The sequence below is a fragment of the Gnatocerus cornutus genome, chromosome 5, assembly GCF_029298725.1.
Source record: "Gnatocerus cornutus isolate USDA-ARS CGAHR chromosome 5, icGnaCorn1.1, whole genome shotgun sequence".
Taxonomy (NCBI): domain Eukaryota; kingdom Metazoa; phylum Arthropoda; class Insecta; order Coleoptera; family Tenebrionidae; genus Gnatocerus; species Gnatocerus cornutus.
In genome coordinates this window covers 17,744,789-17,768,956 of record NC_142237.1, presented here as the reverse complement: position 1 = coordinate 17,768,956, position 24,168 = coordinate 17,744,789, and the positions used below count along the sequence as shown (strand labels likewise).

Here is a 24,168-nt window from a genome sequence, read left to right as displayed (position 1 = left end):
TCGAAATATTTATCAAAAACTATAAGAAAAAATAAAGTGAGGTGTAGCCCCCTTTTGACAATAGCAATAAATCTCGTTCCAAATGAAGCGTGTTGCTGATGACTGTATCTTAAAATTTTCGTCTCACTAACAGAGAAAAATAATTCTTCAAATAAAAAAAGTTAAAAAGCTATAGAAGCACGGATCGTTTATCCTGTCGCTTCGTCCTAGGATAAATTAACGTTCTTTACAACAGTCGAAAACTTTAATTGTTAAAGTGGAATCTCAGATATGGACGAAACGTATAAATTGAATTTATCTCCACTATCTTATGGAATTTCTTATTTCATAAAGTTTTATCGATTCTGTCTGGATTAGTGGTCTCACTTCCGTGATGAATTGCGATCACTTATTTTAGTTAAACTATTTTGTAAATTTTTCGATGTGGCACACACATGTTATTAAGCTCATTATTTATCACGTTGTTACTAATAAATATTAATTAGAAGACAGAGACGACCCAATTCTTACATAATTCCTCACTAAATCAGTCTCAACAGTTAATCACGGATCACATTTATTTACAAAATAGTCAACACATTAAAACCCGAGATTTTCTCATCTCCGACTTGGGAGTTTTTATCGGATAATGCGGTATGAAACGACTAGACAACAACTTGACAGAAAAACTTTCAAATAGCTTCTGTAAATAGGAAACGATCATTAAAGAAAGAAAAAGAATGTCTGTCGGGATTTTATCGGACAACATTTTGTACGTCGACTTGACGCTGAAAAAACGAGAAATGGGCACTGTTCTTTAATTCAATTTGACATGCATTATTTATATGATGAAGATTATTTTTTGTTGGCAATTATACGCGGGTTTAATTGGGATGTTTAAATGATTCATTTTCTTGTTTGTAGTTTTTATGAAACACTCCAGGGAAATGCGTTTTTTTTGACTAAAAAATTATGCACTATTCCGCGAAAAGTTGCTTGAAGCAGGAACTTCGCTTTCTGGTTATTTATGCAGGCGCGCGTAATTTCTACCTAAAAAAATATTTTGGCTGCACCGAATTAACGAAGATTTGTGGATTTGTTTATCTGCAATTAATTCAACGTTTTTAAATTTCAACTTTAAGCTAAAGATTCGCGGATTTGGAAATTTGCACAGTCTACGATGCGAAATGATTTAGCAATTTGTACTCTGAAAATATATCATAAATAAATTTGTTAAATTACAAAAATATACAAATTTTGAAAAGTATGGAAGGGTTCTGAGAGATATTTTCTTTCCGAACAATTTAAAATGTGAAAACATTTATTTTACCGATCTTATAATTCCTTAATTTTTCAAAAATTGCACGTTTCAATTTATCTAATATTTTTCAAGTATTCAAAATTGAGGATTTAAACTTGTCGAATAATTTTGGCCTTTCTTATCGTTATTCTCATTTCATATCTGAACTTCCCGTAGACAACGAATCTGCATCCTATGGCTCCTGCTTCATATCATTTCCGTTTAATGAATAGCGTGATTTATTACAACATACTGCTATCATTCTCAGTCGTGCTTAATGTGCTCGAACTTGGAAAGAAAGTGATCTTAAATGAGACATTGTTGACGGTATTGTGGAATCAATGACAAAGCCCTAAAATTGGGCCAAATATTCCCCGTCTGTCGGGTTTCCTGAAAAATCGAAGACCTTTTCAATTTAACAATATGTCTTAATAACGTCGATTGTACCACACGCTGTGTTCAATTTCCCTCATTATTGTGTAGAATTGTTAGCTTTTCAGCATTGCTGATTATAGTGAATTACTTTGATTGCGCAATATCGAACGAAATTTCCATATCGACGTCTAGTTCTAGTTAAACTTTGTTAATAAGTGTTTTTGCATGGTCCATGTCTCGTTTTGTTGCACAAGAGTTTTAGATATCTCAACGGAATAGCGAATCTGTTAGCATTTTTCTCCGGCAATGGAAAATATGACAGTAATAAAAAACGTGCAGCATGAACACGGATAGCTAAATATCCCAGTCGGTGACAGTTTTATGCTAACTGTCTAGAACTACACTGGTATTTATCTAATAGTGCGTGGACAACATGCTACTTCACATTAAATTCCACAATAAAATGGTGAAATGTAAAATATGTGACAGGACATCCAGTCCGAGTCCGATGGCAATATCCTGAATTCATTTCAAATCGAGTTTTTACACTGCATTGCTTGTTTCTTACTATTCAATTATCCTTTCAGGTTTGAGGACGACCTCTATGGTTAATTGATGATGAAAAGTATAAAGAATGCGTCAATAGACTGATCTTAAATCGAGTGAATGATGAGTGGAGCTCCGATCCCGGATGTCCAGCACATAAACATCCTGCTGAGCGGCAACTCCAGTGACACTCCAGGATTTCAGGATACACACTCGCTCGTTTTTCCTGTCATAGTTTCACCTCAGCATAAAGGAGCTCAACCCACGTTGGCTGTCTCTGACGTCAATTCCTCACTGACGACACCGACGCCGACCAATCTTAATTCTTTCTACTTCTACAAGGTAAGAATAACTGTAATTTACCGAACTGGCTTGAAAAAGTCACAATCTAGTTCATCAGATTTAAAACGGTAATTGTTTCCAGTTTGCGCGAATTCGGGATCTCTGGAAAGTTTGCAACGTTGCAGCATTTCCCACAGGAGTTGCATACAATTATGACTTGCAAATAACGCGAAAGCCAGATGAGCAATTTAAACTGTGTTTAACATACTGTCCTGCACAGACGGAGATTTATCATTTCAGTTGTTGGGACTTTTACTCAACTTGTCGTCTTAAAATGTCTCTTTGACTGTTTTAGGTTGAACACTAATTCAAATGCAAAGCATAGCAGTGGTACCAACATGAAAAAAAATCAAAGCTCACTAGTTATGGGATGAGGCTTATCAAATTTATTCGATATTAAGCTGATGCATCCGTGAATGGAGCGCAATAAAATTTTGCTACGGGGCAATTACGTGTATATTTTCGACGCAAATGGTCCGGAGTGAAGCTTTTTCCGAAGTCGGCGTTTAAAAAATAACTGTAAAACAGGTTTCTAATTGCAAAATCCGTTTAATTTAAAGCACTTCATAATCAAAATGTCGCTTTTAAGTCTATATGATGGTCCCGCTGGAATTTAGATTGTTTACATTAACGATAAGTGTACTAAAATTTGTTTAAAAAGAACATTTATATTTTAATCGAATTGATTACGGCGAGCTTAGTGGTATTCAAATAGAATTTTTTGTAGTAATTAGTCAAACAAATCTCGGTGTAATTTTCACGTGAAAATTAAAATTCCCTGACCACGCATTTAATGAGATGACATACGAAGGACTAAAAAGAGAGACATGCAATCTCTGTCGGAAGCTCAAGTGTGACCAGATACGAATCCCTGGGGGGAAATGGATGAGGAAATGGTAAAAAGACTGGGGACAATGGCACTTGAAAGCACTGCAATTTATGCACTTAAACGTAGATGATATCTGAGAATATCCGATGAAATTGGCTCAATTTCATTTTTAATTAAAGTTTACAACCGTGAAGAACTTAATCGTTGACAGCTTTTAGACTGGATTTATTTCAAGTAAATTGCACCGATGGCACTCTGTATCAGGCATTAAAATAATTAAACTAACTACACTAATTGATTAGAGATTGAAACGCATGATTTAACACGATTTTCAGGCGGAATGACAATGTCAACGCTACAAAGTGCCAATTACGATCATTACAAGAATTTGATGGCGCGGCGTAAATTGCACTTTTCCGTTTTAATAATGGCGAGAGCGGAGCATTTTACATTTAATTACGGACGTTCGAGCATCGTCAGCGTTTTTATAACTACTAAAATATAGACGTAATGCAGATGGTAAACAGAATGCAATTTTCTTAAATGAAGCTTTTAAAATCACGAGAAACTGTATTACATTATCAATAGAAGTAAAGTTGGGACAGACAAATTGTAAATACATTTTTTAAAAATGTTTTGTTTATTAAAAAAATGTACATTTTATAATATCAACCAGCTTCTCCCGCACCAATGATTTTGGTCGAATTCCTAAATCGAAAAAGAAGCTGGAGATCTATCTACTGTCCAAATTTGAGATCAATCGGACAAATTAGGACAAATGAGGAAAAATGAAAATTAACTTTCCGAAACTTTGATCGGCCATAACTCAGTTATTTGTTGTCGAATCTGAATTTAAATCCCAGATTTGGAATCTGCGGAAAATTCTGCGTACACTGATGTATAATAACTTAAGTTTACTCGAAAAAATAAGCAAGATGTCGATATCAGAAGTTTGGTATAGTTTTTGTCATGAATTTTTGCGAAAATTTGCAAATTTCGACTGTAGAAAAATCAAAGAACTATTTCTTATGTAAAAAATCGCGAGAAAAACGATGGCGCAAACCGCATTTCAATATCTGAAAGAGTTTCCGAGATATCGAGCACGAATTGTTTTGAACCGTCATAAATTTGACCCTCTGGCGACAACCCAAAATTTCAAACGGCCATAACTCCGTTATTTATTGACAAATTGTGAAAAATTATCATATTTTTGGATTCAGCGTGAAATTCTGCGTAAAATGAGACCCAAATTTGTTGAGTTTGCTTAATAAATAAACGAGGTATTGGCCAAAAACTGTTTTGAAAACATCATTTTAGGGTAATTTTCAATAAATGTTTTCAAAATGAAAATGACGTTTAATAGCATTGAATTATATATCAGTCGAAAGAGGAGCTTAAAATCTATCTACTGGGCAAATTTGAGATCTATAGGATAAATAGTTTGCGAGTTATGGCCAAAAATTTAAAAAAATGAAAAATTTTCATCGTTTGAGTCGCAATTTTTTTTCGCGAAAAATTGACTATCGAATTTTGGGCTTTAAAGCCCTTTTTCTAACGTAAAGTGAGCCGAGAAAAACGATGGCGCAAACCGCATCTCAATATCTCCAATAGTTCCCGAGATATTTAACTTTGAAAATTGGGAAAAATGAGAAAAAATGAAAATCAACTATCCGAAACTTTGATCAGCCATAACTCAGTTATTTGTTGTCGGATCTGAATTTAAATCCCAGATTTGGAATCTGCGTAAAATTCTGCGTTCACTGATGTATAATAACTCAAGTTTACTCTAAAAAATAAGCGAGATATCGATATGAGAAATCTGGTATAGTTTTAATCATGAATTTTCGCGAAAATTTGCAAATTTCGACTATTGGAAAATCTAAAAACGATTTCTTATGTAAAAAATCGCGAGAAAAACGATACCGCAAACCGCATTCCAATATCTGGAATAATTTCCGAGATATCGAGCATGAATTGTTTCACACCTTCGAAAATTTGACCCTCTGGCGACAACCCAAAATTTCAAACGGCCATAACTCCGTTATTTATTGACAAATTGTGAAAAATTATCATATTTTTGGATTCAGCGTGAAATTCTGCGTAAAATGAGACCCAAATTTGTTGAGTTTGCTTAATAAATAAACGAGGTATTGGCCAAAAACTGTTTTGAAAACATCATTTTAGGGTAATTTTCAACCAATGTTTTCAAAATGAAAATGACGTTTAATAGCATTGAATTATATATCAGTCGAAAGAGGAGCTTAAAATCTATCTACTGGGCAAATTTGAGATCTATAGGATAAATAGTTTGCAAGTTATGGCCAAAAATTTAAAAAAATGAAAAATTTTCATCGTTTGAGTCGCAATTTTTTTTCGCGAAAAATTGACTATCGAATTTTGGGCTTTAAAGCCCTTGTTATTACGTAAAATGAGCCGAGAAAAACGATGGCGCAAACCGCATCTCAATATCTGTAATAGTTTCCGAGATATTTCACTTTGAAAATTGGGAAAAATGAGAAAAAATGAAAATCAACTATCCGAAATTTTGATCGGCCATAACTCAGTTATTTGTTGTCGGATCTGAATTTAAATCCCAGATTTGGAATCTGCGTAAAATTCTGCGTTCACTGATGTATAATAACTCAAGTTTACTCTAAAAAATAAGCGAGATATCGATATGAGAAATCTGGTATAGTTTTAATCATGAATTTTCGCGAAAATTTGCAAATTTCGACTATTAGAAAATCTAAAAACGATTTCTTATGTAAAAAATCGCGAGAAAAACGATACCGCAAACCGCATTCCAATATCTGGAATAGTTTCCGAGATATCGAGCATGAATTGTTTCGAACCTTCGAAAATTTGACCCTCTGGCGACAACCCAAAATTTCAAACGGCCATAACTCCGTTATTTATTGACAAATTGTGAAAAATTATCATATTTTTGGATTCAGCGTGAAATTCTGCGTAAAATGAGACCCAAATTTGTTGAGTTTGCTTAATAAATAAACGAGGTATTGGCCAAAAACTGTTTTGAAAACATCATTTTAGGGTAATTTTCAACCAATGTTTTCAAAATGAAAATGACGTTTAATAGCATTGAATTATATATCAGTCGAAAGAGGAGCTTAAAATCTATCTACTGGGCAAATTTGAGATCTATAGGATAAATAGTTTGCAAGTTATGGCCAAAAATTTAAAAAAATGAAAAATTTTCATCGTTTGAGTCGCAATTTTTTTTCGCGAAAAATTGACTATCGAATTTTGGGCTTTAAAGCCCTTGTTATTACGTAAAATGAGCCGAGAAAAACGATGGCGCAAACCGCATCTCAATATCTGTAATAGTTTCCGAGATATTTCACTTTGAAAATTGGGAAAAATGAGAAAAAATGAAAATCAACTATCCGAAACTTTGATCGGCCATAACTCAGTTATTTGTTGTCGGATCTGAATTTAAATCCCAGATTTGGAATCTGCGTAAAATTCTGCGTTCACTGATGTATAATAACTCAAGTTTACTCTAAAAAATAAGCGAGATATCGATATGAGAAATCTGGTATAGTTTTAATCATGAATTTTCGCGAAAATTTGCAAATTTCGACTATTAGAAAATCTAAAAACGATTTCTTATGTAAAAAATCGCGAGAAAAACGATACCGCAAACCGCATTCCAATATCTGGAATAGTTTCCGAGATATCGAGCATGAATTGTTTCGAACCTTCGAAAATTTGACCCTCTGGCGACAACCCAAAATTTCAAACGGCCATAACTCCGTTATTTATTGACAAATTTTAAAAAATTATCATATTTTTGGATTCAGCGTGAAATTCTGCGTAAAATGAGACCCAAATTTGTTGAGTTTGCTTAATAAATAAACGAGGTATTGGCCAAAAACTGTTTTGAAAACATCATTTTAGGGTAATTTTCAATGAATGTTTTCAAAATGAAAATGACGTTTAATAGCATTGAATTATATATCAGTCGAAAGAGGAGCTTAAAATCTATCTACTGGCCAAATTTGAGATCTATAGGATAAATAGTTTGCGAGTTATGACCAAAAATTAAAAAAAATGAAAAATTTTCATCGTTTGAGTCGCAATTTTTTTTCGCGAAAAACCGACTATCGAATTTTGGGATTTTAAGCCCTTTTTCTAACGTAAAATGAGCCGAGAAAAACGATGGCGCAAACCGCATCTCAATATCTCCAATAGTTTCCGAGATATTTAACTTTGAAAATTGGGAAAAATGAGAAAAAATGAAAATCAACTATCCGAAACTTTGATCGGCCATAACTCAGTTATTTGTTGTCGGATCTGAATTTAAATCCCAGATTTGGAATCTGCGTAATATTCTGCGTTCACTGATGTATAATAACTCAAGTTTACTCTAAAAAATAAGCGAGCTATCGATATGAGAAATCTGGTATAGTTTTAATCATGAATTTTCGCGAAAATTTGCAAATTTCGACTATTGGAAAATCTAAAAACGATTTCTTATGTAAAAAATCGCGAGAAAAACGATACCGCAAACCGCATTCCAATATCTGGAATAGTTTCCGAGATATCGAGCATGAATTGTTTCGAACCTTCGAAAATTTGACCCTCTGGCGACAACCCAAAATTTCAAACGGCCATAACTCCGTTATTTATTGACAAATTGTGAAAAATTATCATATTTTTGGATTCAGCGTGAAATTCTGCGTAAAATGAGACCCAAATTTGTTGAGTTTGCTTAATAAATAAACGAGGTATTGGCCAAAAACTGTTTTGAAAACATCATTTTAGGGTAATTTTCAATGAATGTTTTCAAAATGAAAATGACGTTTAATAGCATTGAATTATATATCAGTCGAAAGAGGAGCTTAAAATCTATCTACTGGGCAAATTTGAGATCTATAGGATAAATAGTTTGCGAGTTATGGCCAAAAATTTAAAAAAATGAAAAATTTTCATCGTTTGAGTCGCAATTTTTTTTCGCGAAAAATTGACTATCGAATTTTGGGCTTTAAAGCCCTTGTTATTACGTAAAATGAGCCGAGAAAAACGATGGCGCAAACCGCATCTCAATATCTCTAATAGTTTCCGAGATATTTAACTTTGAAAATTGGGAAAAATGAGAAAAATTGAAAATCAACTATCCGAAACTTTGATCAGCCATAACTCAGTTATTTGTTGTCGGATCTGAATTTAAATCCCAGATTTGGAATCTGCGTTAAATTCTGCGTTCACTGATGTATAATAACTCAAGTTTACTCTAAAAAATAAGCGAGATATCGATATGAGAAATCTGGTATAGTTTTAATCATGAATTTTCGCAAAAATTTGCAAATTTCGACTATTGGAAAATATAAAAACGATTTCTTATGTAAAAAATCGCGAGAAAAACGATACCGCAAACCGCATTCCAATATCTGGAATAGTTTCCGAGATATCGAGCATGAATTGTTTCGAACCTTCGAAAATTTGACCCTCTGGCGACAACCCAAAATTTCAAACGGCCATAACTCCGTTATTTATTGACAAATTTTAAAAAATTATCATATTTTTGGATTCAGCGTGAAATTCTGCGTAAAATGAGACCCAAATTTGTTGAGTTTGCTTAATAAATAAACGAGGTATTGGCCAAAAACTGCTTTGAAAACATCATTTTAGGGTAATTTTCAATGAATGTTTTCAAAATGAAAATGACGTTTAATAGCATTGAATTATATATCAGTCGAAAGAGGAGCTTAAAATCTATCTACTGGCCAAATTTGAGATCTATAGGATAAATAGTTTGCGAGTTATGACCAAAAATTAAAAAAAATGAAAAATTTTCATCGTTTGAGTCGCAATTTTTTTTCGCGAAAAACCGACTATCGAATTTTGGGATTTTAAGCCCTTTTTCTAACGTAAAATGAGCCGAGAAAAACGATGGCGCAAACCGCATCTCAATATCTCTAATAGTTTCCGAGATATTTAACTTTGAAAATTGGGAAAAATGAGAAAAATTGAAAATCAACTATCCGAAACTTTGATCGGCCATAACTCAGTTATTTGTTGTCGGATCTGAATTTAAATCCCAGATTTGGAATCTGCGTAAAATTCTGCGTTCACTGATGTATAATAACTCAAGTTTACTCTAAAAAATAAGCGAGATATCGATATGAGAAATCTGGTATAGTTTTAATCATGAATTTTCGCAAAAATTTGCAAATTTCGACTATTGGAAAATCTAAAAACGATTTCTTATGTAAAAAATCGCGAGAAAAACGATACCGCAAACCGCATTCCAATATCTGGAATAGTTTCCGAGATATCGAGCATGAATTGTTTCGAACCTTCGAAAATTTGACCCTCTGGCGACAACCCAAAATTTCAAACGGCCATAACTCCGTTATTTATTGACAAATTGTGAAAAATTACCATATTTTTGTATTCAGCGTGAAATTCTGCGTAAAATGAGACCCAAATTTGTTGAGTTTGCTTAATAAATAAACGAGGTATTGGCCAAAAACTGCTTTGAAAACATCATTTTAGGGTAATTTTCAATGAATGTTTTCAAAATGAAAATGACGTTTAATAGCATTGAATTATATATCAGTCGAAAGAGGAGCTTAAAATCTATCTACTGGCCAAATTTGAGATCTATAGGATAAATAGTTTGCGAGTTATGACCAAAAATAAAAAAAAATGAAAAATTTTCATCGTTTGAGTCGCAATTTTTTTTCGCGAAAAACCGACTATCGAATTTTGGGATTTTAAGCCCTTTTTCTAACGTAAAATGAGCCGAGAAAAACGATGGCGCAAACCGCATCTCAATATCTCTAATAGTTTCCGAGATATTTCACTTTGAAAATTGGGAAAAATGAGAAAAAATGAAAATCAACTATCCGAAATTTTGATCGGCCATAACTCAGTTATTTGTTGTCGGATCTGAATTTAAATCCCAGATTTGGAATCTGCGTAATATTCTGCGTTCACTGATGTATAATAACTCAAGTTTACTCTAAAAAATAAGCGAGATATCGATATGAGAAATCTGGTATAGTTTTAATCATGAATTTTCGCGAAAATTTGCAAATTTCGACTATTGGAAAATCTAAAAACGATTTCTTATGTAAAAAATCGCGAGAAAAACGATACCGCAAACCGCATTCCAATATCTGGAATAATTTCCGAGATATCGAGCATGAATTGTTTCACACCTTCGAAAATTTGACCCTCTGGCGACAACCCAAAATTTCAAACCGCCATAACTCCGTTATTTATTGACAAATTTTAAAAAATTACCATATTTTTGGATTCAGCGTGAAATTCTGCGTAAAATGAGACCCAAATTTGTTGAGTTTGCTTAATAAATAAACGAGGTATTGGCCAAAAACTGTTTTGAAAACATCATTTTAGGGTAATTTTCAACCAATGTTTTCAAAATGAAAATGACGTTTAATAGCATTGAATTATATATCAGTCGAAAGAGGAGCTTAAAATCTATCTACTGGCCAAATTTGAGATCTATAGGATAAATAGTTTGCGAGTTATGACCAAAAATTAAAAAAAATGAAAAATTTTCATCGTTTGAGTCGCTATCGAATTTTGGGCTTTTAAGCTTTTTTTCTAACGTAAAATGAGCCGAGAAAAACGATGGCGCATACCGCATCTCAATATCTCAAGTTAGTTTCCGAGATATTTAACTTTAGAAATTACGAAAAATGAGAAAATATGAAAATCAACTATCCGAAACTTTGATCGGCCATAACTCAGTTATTTGTTGTCGGATCTGAATTTAAATCCCAGATTTGAAATCTGCGTAATATTCTGCGTTCACTGATGTATAATAACTTAAATTTGTATATGTATAACTTAAATTTACTCTAAAAAATAAGCGAGATATCGATATCAAAAATTTGGCATAATTTTAGTCATGAATTTACTTCACTGCGTGCGTAATTCTTGTTGCGTGATATTCTATACGCATCCTGTTCAGAATCATAACCGTAATACAGACATCGGTTTGTAAATAGGCTGCAATTTCCTCCGCGAAATGTGCTTGGTCTGGGATCTTCTAGAAAAACTATGGTTTTGACTGCTTTTTTTCCGAAACATTACATTATCGGCGTGTTCACTTTAAATCAATACATCTGAAATCTGATGTCATTTCCGGTCAAAATTCGGAAGCCTGAAAGGAAACTATTAATGGGAATGGAAAGGGATCAGAAATCAATCTCGATAGATACGATCAACGAACGTCCAATCCACGTCGTTAGTTTAGTCTTGTATTCAGCTACCGTTTTGTGTTGAGATATATTGGATCGGCTTTCAGTGGATAATTTTTGGACAGTCGAGGTGGAGTTATCATTTTTGAGTGGGTCCCGATAATTAGCGAAACGACCAAGAAAAAATCTATCTTCTACTCCGCTATCTAAACCCCAATTATTGGAGCTGCGTTTGCATTTTGCGGTTCGTCGGTTATAGATACTTCATGAATAAAATATTCCATCTACAATGCAGATCGTTTCGATTTCCCTAGTTATAATGTATAGACCTCCGAAGAACTGGGAGCTTAAAAAAGTATTCTCATCGGAATACGACTCTAGCGACATTTCCATTCGAGTTTTTTAACGCCAAACATGAACATTTTACGTGTCATGCAGATGTCCATATATATGAGGGAATTAGTGGGATTTGAATATAAATGGCGCCTACTTTATGTTAACTAGCTTATCGAACAAACAGTGCTAATTAAGGTGGATTTAGAGAAATTTGAAATTAACTGTTTTGTGTTTGATTAAACGTAGCCACAGCATTCGAAAAATTGACGCGTTTTAGCAGAATTCTAATTTCTGCAAATCACGCTAATTATTCAAAGGAAAGGAGCACAAAACCATAACTGCTACAGTTTGGATCGTAACGAGCCGTTACAATGATCTATTGAAATGTTAGAGGCAATGGTATTTCTTTAGAACAATGGGGCAATCCTTTTGTGAACCATAATGAAGGTACTCATTAGACTTATTTGTAACAGTCAAAAAAACGATCGTATCGGTTTTTGGGCTGTCATTTGCCGGTAATAATAGAGTCGAAGTCGAAATCAATTCTTCGTAATCAAAAATCTGAAAGTTTCAGTTCCATGAAGCAAGAATTTAGATGTTAAATTAATGAAATTTCTAATTAATTCAAATGGACCATATTGTTTTATTGGAGCTAATTTACCTAATTTGATTAAGTAGCTCTGATGAGGTATAAAGAATGTTAAAAAAACATAAAACAGCGATTCGGAAACATAATTCCACGTCTTTATTACTTAGTTCTCTGTTTATGGATTCAAATTAACGAACATTAATGTCATAAGCTTTAAAAATTGTCGTTTAAGATTTTAATGTCATTTTTTGTCTCGTAAACGTGTGAAAACTAGAAAGCAATTAGAATGTAAACTATGTCATTTAATTTCAGGCCTGGGATGCTTTGAGATTAGTTGTAAAATATGCGGAAAAGTTTCAGAAAGAAAAATCTCGGAATAAAAATCTGTAGACTTGGTATTGTTATCTATCACTTGCGAAATACAGAAGTAACCCAGAAACGCTCTTACATCATCTCAAAATGTCAACAAGTATTGAGTTATTTCTTTTGCAAAGTACAAACAACCTCATCGTAGAATTTGCATTGTAGCCTCTTCGGAATAAACTCACGTAAATATCATAAGATATTTTTGCAGATAAAATGACTCAGCTCTTGTCCTTTTTTTGGGTTCATGTCTGTGACAGAACCCGAATGCGTTGAAAACTCCCTCAACATTAGTTTAACTACAAGTTATTAACGGTCTTAACACTCGAATGGCTTACAAATCACAATAATCCTTTGAGCATTGTAATTTTAGTTTAGCCTAGGTCACTTTGTAGGTGAAAATAACTCGATCTCGTTAATCAAAGGATTCTGTGAAGCTAGCTAAAAAACATCCAAATCATATCAGAGATTTAAAATCGCCATCAAACAAACTACAAATCGAAGTAAACAGATTCAGAGTGGATCAAAGCCCCTGTAAAAAAACACACAAAGTCAACAAGACTTTGGAGGCATCAAGATTAAACGTTGCAATTTTGTGGAGTTGTTTGTGAGCATCACACTTTTACATGCAAATTTATGTACAGGTTTTAGCAGCAGGTCTCCGTCTTATGTCAAACCATATGTTCCTTTTAAGTTCTGATTTAATCAGTACGACTTTATCGCGACCGTCATCTGCTAACACCAGGAAATGTTCCATCATGGGAAATCAAGTCGGTCTGTAATCTGTAATTGGTCGATTGTGCGATAATGTGCGAGAAGCTTTATTAAACGCAATCGATACAGAAACGTATTGGATACTTTTTCTGGACGGAAAGTTAGTTTTTTCATTATTAGCTTCTAAGGAAGTTGGATTGCGGTGATTTGTTTGGAACTTTCTGATTTTCTACGTTTCAGTATTTCACTATAAATATTTTGTTCGGAAGTTTACCTTATATTTTACGACCTGCATTAATTGTAAATATCGCAGCTTATTAGCGTAGCTCAAAGCTCTCTGAATTCTGCGTTAGTAATAATCCCCTTTGTTCCTTGGATGATAATCTGTCGTCTGTGCAATGAAAGTGGTAAAAAGATGGTTGTAAACAGTTTTTATTCTGTACGAAATAGAAAGCAGACAGACAACTAAAAAAACTTTCGGAGAGTGGATTCGATGGAAACGGTTTTGTCGCAGGAAGTAGAAGTGTTCTTTGTTCAAAGCATAAATTAGGATAACCCACAAACCAACGGATCCAATTTATATTAAAATTTCGGCATTGTAGAAAATCAAAATAGATTTAGTTGACTAGACGAGATGTTTTCGGGTTCATTGCACTTGCTAATTGCTTATTTGAATTTTATGGCGTCCCTTTAAAGAAAGGAAGTTGTTACGAAGAGGATGAAAAAATTCACGATGGGATGTTAATGCAATAATTGCTAATTAAGGACTGAAAAGGACAAAATTGATGAAAAGGGGAGAGGTTATTACCGTAAGATGTACAATAATGGAACATTAAAGACGTGGGGAATTTTCATTACTACTAATTTTACTATTAATAACCTCCTAGTTATTTTCGCACCCATGATTTTGTGAGCTCCTCGTTAATTTCCCCAAAAACAATAAAACCCACGTTCGAAGAAAATAAAAACCCAATCGAAAAGTAAACATCCTCCTCTGCATACAAAGTGCAAAAAGATCGTTCCGGATCACATTTGAAAAATTGATAATATGTGACGAGAACACTACAATACGGTTTAGCATAGAAACTGACCCAAAATCCCCCAACACTCGTTCTAATCCACCATTTTACAATGTTAGTTATGAGACGCTGCTCGATCTGAATTGTCTTTGTTTCGGTGGAGCTAACGTTTATTATTTTTGTCATAAAACGGATATCAATTGAGTTCAACGGCCGTTGTGAAATCTCATTTTTTGGAGATCTCCAAGTACTCGTTGAAAGGGAGAGAAGGGCTTGAAATCCGCGTGATCTCCCTCAGTTACGCCACTGACCTAATTATAGCTACGGGTAATACAGGAGTAATGTGAGGGATCCTTTTAAACAATTTGGTTGTAAGAGGTTTTTCACGTAAATTGAACTTTCACGCTACAACCTGAAACTAATGCAGAAGACAGCTTTTAATTATCACATATCTTTTGCTCAAAACAAGCGTGTTGCCGCATAAAGGGCTCGCATAAATTTCGTAAGACGATAAATCTGCAAGACTGTTATTGATTAAGAATAACAATAACTCATTACTGAATAAAAACAGTCTTAAAGGAGAAGGGACTAAATAAAATACAGTTGGGGCAATTTATTTTTACGCACTTGGGATTTATATTTATTACTCCAGATTTTTTCGAACGGGGTAAATCTAGAACAAACAAACGCTCGATAATTTCGGAACACACACACTTTAATCTCGGAATCTGTATCACTAAATCATAACGTTATTTTTGCTTTTACGAGATACCTGCGGATTAACTGAAAAATAGTTTCTAATAAAAAGTTGTGTTAAAATTGCGTATCGGCCTCTGGTGATGGTATTTATCACCTTTATGCCCACAGACGATCCTGAGCACGATATGACATATCGCCTTCAAGAGCAAGCTTTGCCAAACTCCAAAAGCTATAAAAAAGATACATACAAAGCGTTTATCTTGATATATCTTTGAACGTAGTGGCGAATTTACTCCCAGATATGTCTCCAGCATTCTTTTAATAATGACTCATACATTATATGGAATAAGAGAAATAACCACAGAAGCCATAACCGGCTTTTATTGTTCGATTTTTTATACTTCATCGCATGGGTGTAGTTGTGGCTGAATTCAGTATCTTTGTAGGCATAAAATCAATAAACTTCTGTCTGAAGTCGATCAGAATTCTGCGAGATGCTTGACATACAAAGGGATCACTTTTACAAACTAAAACAGTTCGACTGGAATTGAAAGGTCTTAAACGAAATTATCATATTCGGTTGAGGTTTTGCGGGAGAGAAAGCTTCATATCCGCTTTTCTTCCAACAATACTTGCTTTTATACTACAAAGCGAGCTATACGACAGCTAGATGCAATTTTGGTGTTGCTGGATACTCAGAAAAGAAACCGAAGCTTTCTGGTTCTTTGCATTATAAGAAAAATTATGGGGTTGGAGGTGGAACAAAAATTTAGAGACGTCTCTAGAATTTCAAATCTGTTGGTAGCCCTGTTACATCAACACTAGCCAGAGATGTGGAATGTAAAGCGCAATACTACCAATACAACTTCTAAACACCAAATCAAGAAAAAAGTTGGCAAGTTTTGGGTTTGAAGCAACAAGTTTCCGAGCATTTATTTCCGAGCTCCAATTTGTTTCAAACAAATTAATTGCAATTTTTCCCCGACAAACGATTAATTTATCAGAAGAGAAATTGTCGTTAGAACGCCAAGTTTGTCACACAAATGGGTGGGACCATGAGAGGGGCACAAAAGAGAGAGGTGGAGTCATTTATATTCTAATCTCTTTCCGATTGGTGAAATCGATTATTTAAATTAATGACTGCAACATGTAAATCATGTGCAATAAATAATTTTCTATTTTGATTGGTTTCCAGGTACGACGCCACATTCAATCAGAGTTTGGTTGCGGAAAAATGCACTAATCTCCACTTCAGGGTAATAGGCTTACACCACCCTTGAGATACAATGTTCTATCATGATTCCAAAGCCTCCAACTCTCTTTAAGACCAATAATTATCGATTTTCTCCCAGTTTAATGCAGCGAATTAGTTGAGTTAAATGAAGCCCGACATCGCCAAAAGTGATATTGATTGGAGATTGGAGAATCTCGCCAAAATTGCCAACCACTAATCAATGCGTGCGGAAACGCTCCGCCAGTTTTGCGGAAACTTCTTGAATTTCAATTGTTTAGAAAAAGTGAGCGCGTCTAGTAAATGCCGCATTTCGCTGATAACTTCTGCGGGAAATAAATTGCAACTGTGATTTACTCTTGTGTTTTTGCTTTCTTGTGCTTCTACATTTATTGACACTTATACTAACCAATAAATCGTCTAAGCCACCTTGGCGGGCAATAAATCTCATTTTTTTATTTAGAAAAGTGTTGGTTTTTTGCTAATACTTCCAATAAATAATATCGAAACCGCGCGAAAAAATTCATTTACTAGGAAAACAAAACGGACTCCCGATCAGTTTTTCTGTTATTGTCTGTCGCTTTGCAGTCCATGATTCTCATGGGTACACTTCTAATCTCTTCCTTCGCCACTTTTCCATTATCTAACAGTGGCGTTTTTATTTATTTATTTTTCCTGAGGGGATTTTACATCGAATGTCATATTTCATTGTGGACATGTTTGCTCATTTAAATTTTGGATGGGAATTGCCTTTTCCTTTGTTAAAAAATCGGGACGGAGCGATAACCTTATGATTTTCCGCCACTTTTAATGTGAATACAAAACAAAAGGAAATTATTGAGTGGACCTGACAGTTGATATATCACATATCGTCGTCCATAAATAAAGCGAAGTGACGGAAACAATATTAAATAGAACGAATTTTAAGAACTTTTCACGTTTGTTGACGTATCCCATTTTGATTTTGTCGTGAGGCACATTTTAAATTACGATCGAATGTGCAAAAACGTGAATTCGATTTGTTAGCAATTTACAAATCAAAATTTAAATATTCATCTGGGACTTGCCAGTCCCGCAGGAAATTGAAGTTTAGTACCGCTAAAAATTGAAATTTAAAATTAAACAGTTCTATTTGAAGGTATTGTGAAGTTCTTTGAAGTCGAGCCTCTAAGCTCTAAATAACAACATTTTTTTCCTCTATTTAATACGAACTTTCCTTTTTGGATATAATACCTGTCTCTTGGCGTTATTGAGTCGAACGGCAAAAACTCGAATTGTTTAATGTCTGTCTTCAGATCATTGAATGGAACTGGAAACTTACAATTAATAACTTTAAAGGTTTCGCTAACGGTTCTGACACAATTTTGTAAATGTGGCCGCGCTTTTAATCGCTTTTATCGTTTCGCATTGATCGCTATAAACAAAGTTATGGGTTGTTTCAACAGTAAAAAAACTACCCCTAAACTTTCAATAGGTTGTTATCTAAGTGGCGTTCAATGGTGGCATAAAATTCAAATACGTACGCCAACAATAAAGGCAGCTTAATGCGTGCAAGAAGTTAGGACTCGAGTTAGTAAAGTGAATTTGTAGGTTTTTGTACTCGTTACATTAGCATTCGTATGAAAACGGACTTCTCGTTATTAACAACGTTTTTTGGCTTGGTTGCGAGTAGAAATTACTGTTTGATATGGGAGTGAATGTGAGTTGGCATTTGATGTTTCTCTTCGTTAAGAGAAAAAAACACTTATGGAGGCAAAGCACGATTTCATAAGCACAAAATCGAGCTTAGGCTTAATTCGTTAAATCATTATGGGGGTTTTTGTGAATGGGCGTTTTAGTGGTTATAGGACAGGTTTTTTGTGCTCAAGCTCGAAATACATTCTCGTATTGCGATGACAGTAATATCTAATTAACACACAAATGACTTCCTTTGCCTTTTTTACTTAATTTTCCCCGGCGGAAAGTATGATTAATAAACATATCTCCGAATTATCATAACGATTCCCTCCCCCATTTATCTAGGCCGTCAAAAAACGAAAACCCCATCATCTGACGTTGACGGCGATTTCTCCAGCTTCCAGTAGCTAAACAACCCCAAGTGTCAGCATCCGATCTTTTTTGCATACAAGTCATATCACCCAAAATTCGTCTGGGCATTCCTCAATTTGTTCACGTCGTAAGAGCTATTATAGCTTCTCCGCTTTCCAAGATTTTCTAAACTTTTTATAAATAGAGTAATTGTTCCCTGTGATAAACGACGTCAAATAAAAGTACTCTCGATAAACTAGAAAAATGCTCCCTGACTGCATCTCAGCTTTCAACTACTTAAAATGAAGAAGAATTCGAGCTCAATGCTCGAATAAAAATTCAACCATTATACAAATTAATTACCCCTTTGATCGTTTTGGTGTTTTCCAGCTCATTAACTGAACCAGAACTTCATTAAATGTGTAGTTTGTCACCGCAAGTTAAGTCTTATTAGTGGGGGCTATTTTAATCACTTCGTACTTTGTCTTTGATGAACTTCCAACTGCTTTAATGATCTCTCGATCACTTAAGGAGATTGCCGATAATTTAATTTGACAACTTTGCAACTTACATGAAGCCAGTGAATGACAGGCGATTTATTTGATTAAGTTTAACGTGCTTTCATCTTATTAATAAGCGAAAATGTGTTTCAGGAAAATGTAAAGCGATTAATTTATTTTATATTGCATTTCAGCTTTGAACTGTAATTATTGCGATATTAAAATTGACATGACGACAAGTGGAGTCATATTGGAATACAGCAATTAGCCGGAACAATTTAATTACAGCCTTCGTAATTTAGCTTTTTTCACTACTTTATAAAACAAATAAACTTCAACTGGTTCGGTCTCTTTAAAACCGCGGAAGCGAGATAATGACAAAATTGATTTAACCATATTAATTACTCCATTTTATGAAATATTCAAATGATTATTGTCGCCAAGGGCCATACTACAAAGTTGTTTGCAAATTCTAGATTGAAACAGTTATTATTATAGCTCGAACATATGCCCAACCTGCCATTAAATTCTGGCTCTTTGGTAATTATCTTCGTTTTATAACTGCGTCACATTCATGTGGTGAATTCTATGGCGCTGAATTATTAGACAGGATTATTAAATTCGGAAAAGTCTGAAGGAGCAAAAACTGTGCATTGTTTTTTACAACTACAAATTCATAAGCGTCCTAGAAACCCGAAACCTATCGAATCAAGAAATCATGATCCCGTTCCACTTTGTTTTCTTCGTCGTGAACCTCCTTCTCCCATCTTCTGCATGTACTAAGCAATAAACCTAATTTTAAAGTCAACAAAAAGCTTTCAACTCGCGTTGTTCGCTTCAAGTATTTGAACTAGCTAAGAACCGGTCATTTCGATTTCTTGCGGTGAATTCACCCGAAAGCCGAGACATCAAGGAAGAACTCGTTCGTGTCCTTAAGATTACCCATGGCCTAATTGCTCCAGAATCAATGACTTTAAATTATTCCACTTAAAAAATCAGCGATTATCTCCGAAGAACCGTCAACGCACATTTGAGTAATAAAATTTGTGAGGCTATCTTTCCGCGACATTAAACTGTATTTCAGTCAACATTTCCTCGATTTACGACTGAATCTGATATTTCAAGCTTTGTTCCTTCGGTTTAGCAGGGTCAGTTTTTGACAAGGAAATTTGTTAGGAAACAAACAAGTCAATCAGGTTAAAGTTGCGAAAGACTTTTTGACGATGGAAGGGATTTTCGATCTAATTAATTTCGAATGTGATTGTTGGATATCTGCTCCGGAGGCGCCTCTAAACATCAGGTTAACTTATTAGGAAAGTTAGGAGCTTTAAAAGAGGTGGATTTATGGCGCGAGGGCTATAACAATTACATGGGCGCAGCTGTGAGCCCCATAACACTAGGAATTGCTAAATTTCTGCACCTGACTTATTTTGTTATAAGAATAGCTAGGAGGGTTTGATGCGGTGGCAGCTTTGGGGATTTAGGGGCTCCCGATAAAGAAAAAGGTTTATGGAGAGTTTATAGATAGAATATAAAGTTTTGCTGCAACTACATTCTTTTCAAATTTCTCGCCTTCATTTATATTAAATTTTCAGTTTGATGAAATTTAATCCCTTGGTTGTCGGAAACTTAACATGTCACAGTCGCAATTATATCATTTCAGCAAAGTTCCGCCGACGCTCAAAAGTCATAAAATCCGATTTGGAAGTTTCACTCACACGTAGGTGGTTACATTATTACCAAGTTTTGTTATTCAAATGACTAACTTAAATATTTCCCTGTGTAAATACTTCCTCAGGAAATTGCCGTCTGTTACCTAATTCCGAATGTAATTAAAAAAAGTTTTTAGAGTGTCTTAATCGAGACTTAGCGACTCGTGGTAATTTAAATTAAAGCTCAGGTGAAGTTTTCAGTACATTAACTAAGTGTGTTAAGAAGTTATCTGTTGTTCCAGGCCGAGCAGTTCACCGTACTTTGGGTGCTGTTTACTGTGATCGTCTTAGGCAATTCTGCAGTGCTCGTGGCCCTTGTCGTAAGCAAAAAAACACGAAAGTCCAGAATGAACTTCTTCATCAGACAGCTTGCTATTGCTGGTAAGTCTTCGTTTCTTTCTGTTACCTTAACCTGTGGTGGTCCCATCCTTTGCTAATTTTACAATGTCGTCGTAAAATACCTCGGATAGTCCTATCAGTTTTGTGTTACGCCAAGTTTTATTGTTCGGATAGTTTTAGGATACGCTGTAAACTAGTTAGGGATCGATTTTGGTCGTTCGCTTCCAATTTATTCGGAGTCGTAAAGAATGGGGCGATTAACCGGGCGCATCCACCAAAATTGCATCTTGGCACTCTATAAGAAATGCACACTTATTGGAGACAATAAAACGCAGATGGAGACGATGTAAATCTTGCCTGGATAGTGCATTTGGTTTTAAGTGGTGCTTAGATTTCAGATAAGCTGACAAGCTGCTATCGTACAAATCTGCAAGCTTAACTTCAACTACGTTTTCACTTGGTTTTATTTCGCTCCAAGAATTTGAAATGTTAATTTACTATCAATAACTAAATTTGATGCCACCATTGTTATTTCAACACGATTTACGACAGTATCACTGAAGATCTGTTAAAAGTGTTTCTATAAATTTGGTTCGAAATATTGCCCACGCAATAATTTTGCTTGGGAAGAAGAATGTTTTATGAAAATGCGATGATTTATGGCGGTTCTAAAAGCCACATCGTGGCTAAGCCAGAGCACAAAAGAAACTTGTAGTTTTGTGCTTTATAGGCTTTGGTAAAAGATTTTCACATAAATTATCCTGTGTCTAAACACAAAAAATTGGAATATTTGCTAATCTGATCGTTGCAGACCGAGAATTAAATAAAAATACGACATTTAAAAATGGTGGATGCGCCTGATTTTTCAAACATGTGCCATGAAAATTTAACGATCGGTTCCGGAGAAGGATATGTGAACCCCAAAAACCGGAAACTCCGGAGGCTCCGGTGCTTTAGGCACGTAGGGAGTATCTAGGGCAAAACTGAATTTTATCGTTTAGAAAACAAAAATTACCAATTTTCAGAGTAAATAATTCCACTGCAACCATAAATTAGTGCCTCCCTTTGGATCGTTTATTAAAAAACCACCCCCACAACCCTTTATATTAATCGCCGCTTTGTCCGCTGCCCCCAACTTTAATTCCAATATAATTGGAATCGACAAACTTTGTTTCAGATTTGGCAGTGGGCTTAATTAACGTGTCCACAGACATCGCTTGGAGGATAACAGTGGCGTGGCACGCTGGGAATGTCCTCTGCAAAATAATCCGATTCCTCCAGGCCGTGGTCACATATTCTTCAACTTATGTGCTCGTTGCCCTTTCCATTGACCGATACGATGCCATCACTCATCCTATGAACTTCTCAGGGAGTTGTGAGTATTTATGACATCCGATAAGTTTTACGATCAGTGTTATGATTGTCTGGGAAATTTACATCGGCGCTCATCAAGGAACATTCAACCTGCTTGTTTAAAGTTTTTCCGATTCACCAACAACATATAAAAGTACAATAAATGTCTCCGAAAATCGTTCCCGAGATGTATGTGAATGGCTTTTTAAGTATCGGTTTTTCGTTTGAGGAAATTAGTTTGGGTTTAACTTGCTTCCAATTAGAGTTTGACGAATAAAGTTGTTAATTAGTTTTTAATTTAAGCATGCTCGTCAGGTAGATCGTTATAAATTATTTTAATTTGGCATCTTACAACAAGGATGATAGTGATAAATTAAACTAAAGAAACTTGTAATTATTATAATTAGTGTTTTTAAGGAACATGGAAATTCAGGTTGGACATAAAACTAATGTTTTTTCAACACACAATTTTATATTTCAAGTCAGAATTAACAATAATTATCATAAAATTAGTAACATTTAACTTGGTTGTTGTTCATAAATTTTTCGTTATCTTGATCAGATTTTAATTAGTTATTAATTGACTAATTGGTCCATGAAAGTCGTTATAAATATTAACAATGTTCGAAAAGTTCCAAAGTTGGTAAATTCCAAATTTTAGCCACAACAATTCAATTAATGAACCGGAAACGCCAGCTTAATAGCACAAAAATATTCCACACAATTACCTCTACGCATAGCAACTTTAAATCCTCGTTTCGTGAAAAAATAAATGGAAATGCCACAACCTCATTTGATCACTTTTACTTCAAAGTGGGTTTGATAATTTTTTTGACGGTTTTATTTATTTTTCAGTATCTGCTAATTTACACGATGCTTGGGAAGAGTTTTTATGTAAATTAAGTAAAGCTGTTACAGGTGCAAGCATTTAACCATAAAACAGTTAAAATATTATCTGACATTTCCAAGTCAGAATGAAAGTGAACTATAATTTTATGTAAATTTCAATATCAATAAAAATTTCTTTTAGCCGTGGGCCTCTATGTAGGTAGGGGACTATTAATTTTTTAATGTAATGAAGATTAATTGTGTAGTCTTGTTAAAATTCTTGAGGATTCAGCCGTTGGCACAACGCCTACAGACTTGAGAGGTTTTTTGTTGTTTTGTTAATTTTATCAATAATTGTATTGTCGCGAGCTGCCTCATCAAAATAAGTATTTTGACACTCATTTCGCTTCTTATTCTTGTCAAACTACAGCTGACCTCTGCGTGGCTAGTATCTTTTCCACCTTTCCCTTCCTGCGTCTTTATTCTAATTTCGTCATCTGTTGGCGTATCACGGAGATAAACGTCATCTTTTTTGTTCTCAGTTTTACCTTACATCTGCTCTTTGTAGAATTTCTCTATTCATCGAGTGAATTATGTCGCAGCCAAAAAAACGCAGTACTTCATTAGGCTTTATTACGTCTCATTGTAAGAAATAATAACCCACATCAAAAATGAGCAAAAAAACAGCAAAACACCGCCATTACTGAAAAAACTGAAGCTTGAACGAATCATATCATCATACGGCAAAAACTGAAACGTTTATGACTTGGCAAATTGTATTCGTCGGAGCGGTTTCTTACAAAAACACGGACTAATTACTGTCATTATAGAGAATTTTGGTTGAGAAGTCTGCAGTTAAAATTTATTGTCGATATTGCTGTTGAGTTTTTT

General features: G+C 34.5%; 1 protein-coding gene across 3 annotated transcripts in view; it reads left to right on the top strand.

The window, feature by feature from the left end:
* The window catches only part of LOC148175271 (cardioacceleratory peptide receptor-like), a 44,560-nt gene that overhangs the window by 12,152 nt on the left and 8,240 nt on the right, over window positions 1-24,168 (top strand). For all 3 annotated transcript variants that reach the window (XM_088036696.1, XM_088036694.1, XM_088036695.1), the window contains exons 2-4: window positions 2,242-2,542; window positions 21,000-21,138; window positions 22,274-22,471. In XM_088036696.1, coding sequence (XP_087892822.1) covers window positions 2,321-2,542; window positions 21,000-21,138; window positions 22,274-22,471 — 559 coding nt within the window. In that variant the 5' untranslated portion in view covers window positions 2,242-2,320. The remainder of the gene's footprint in view (window positions 1-2,241; window positions 2,543-20,999; window positions 21,139-22,273; window positions 22,472-24,168) is intronic.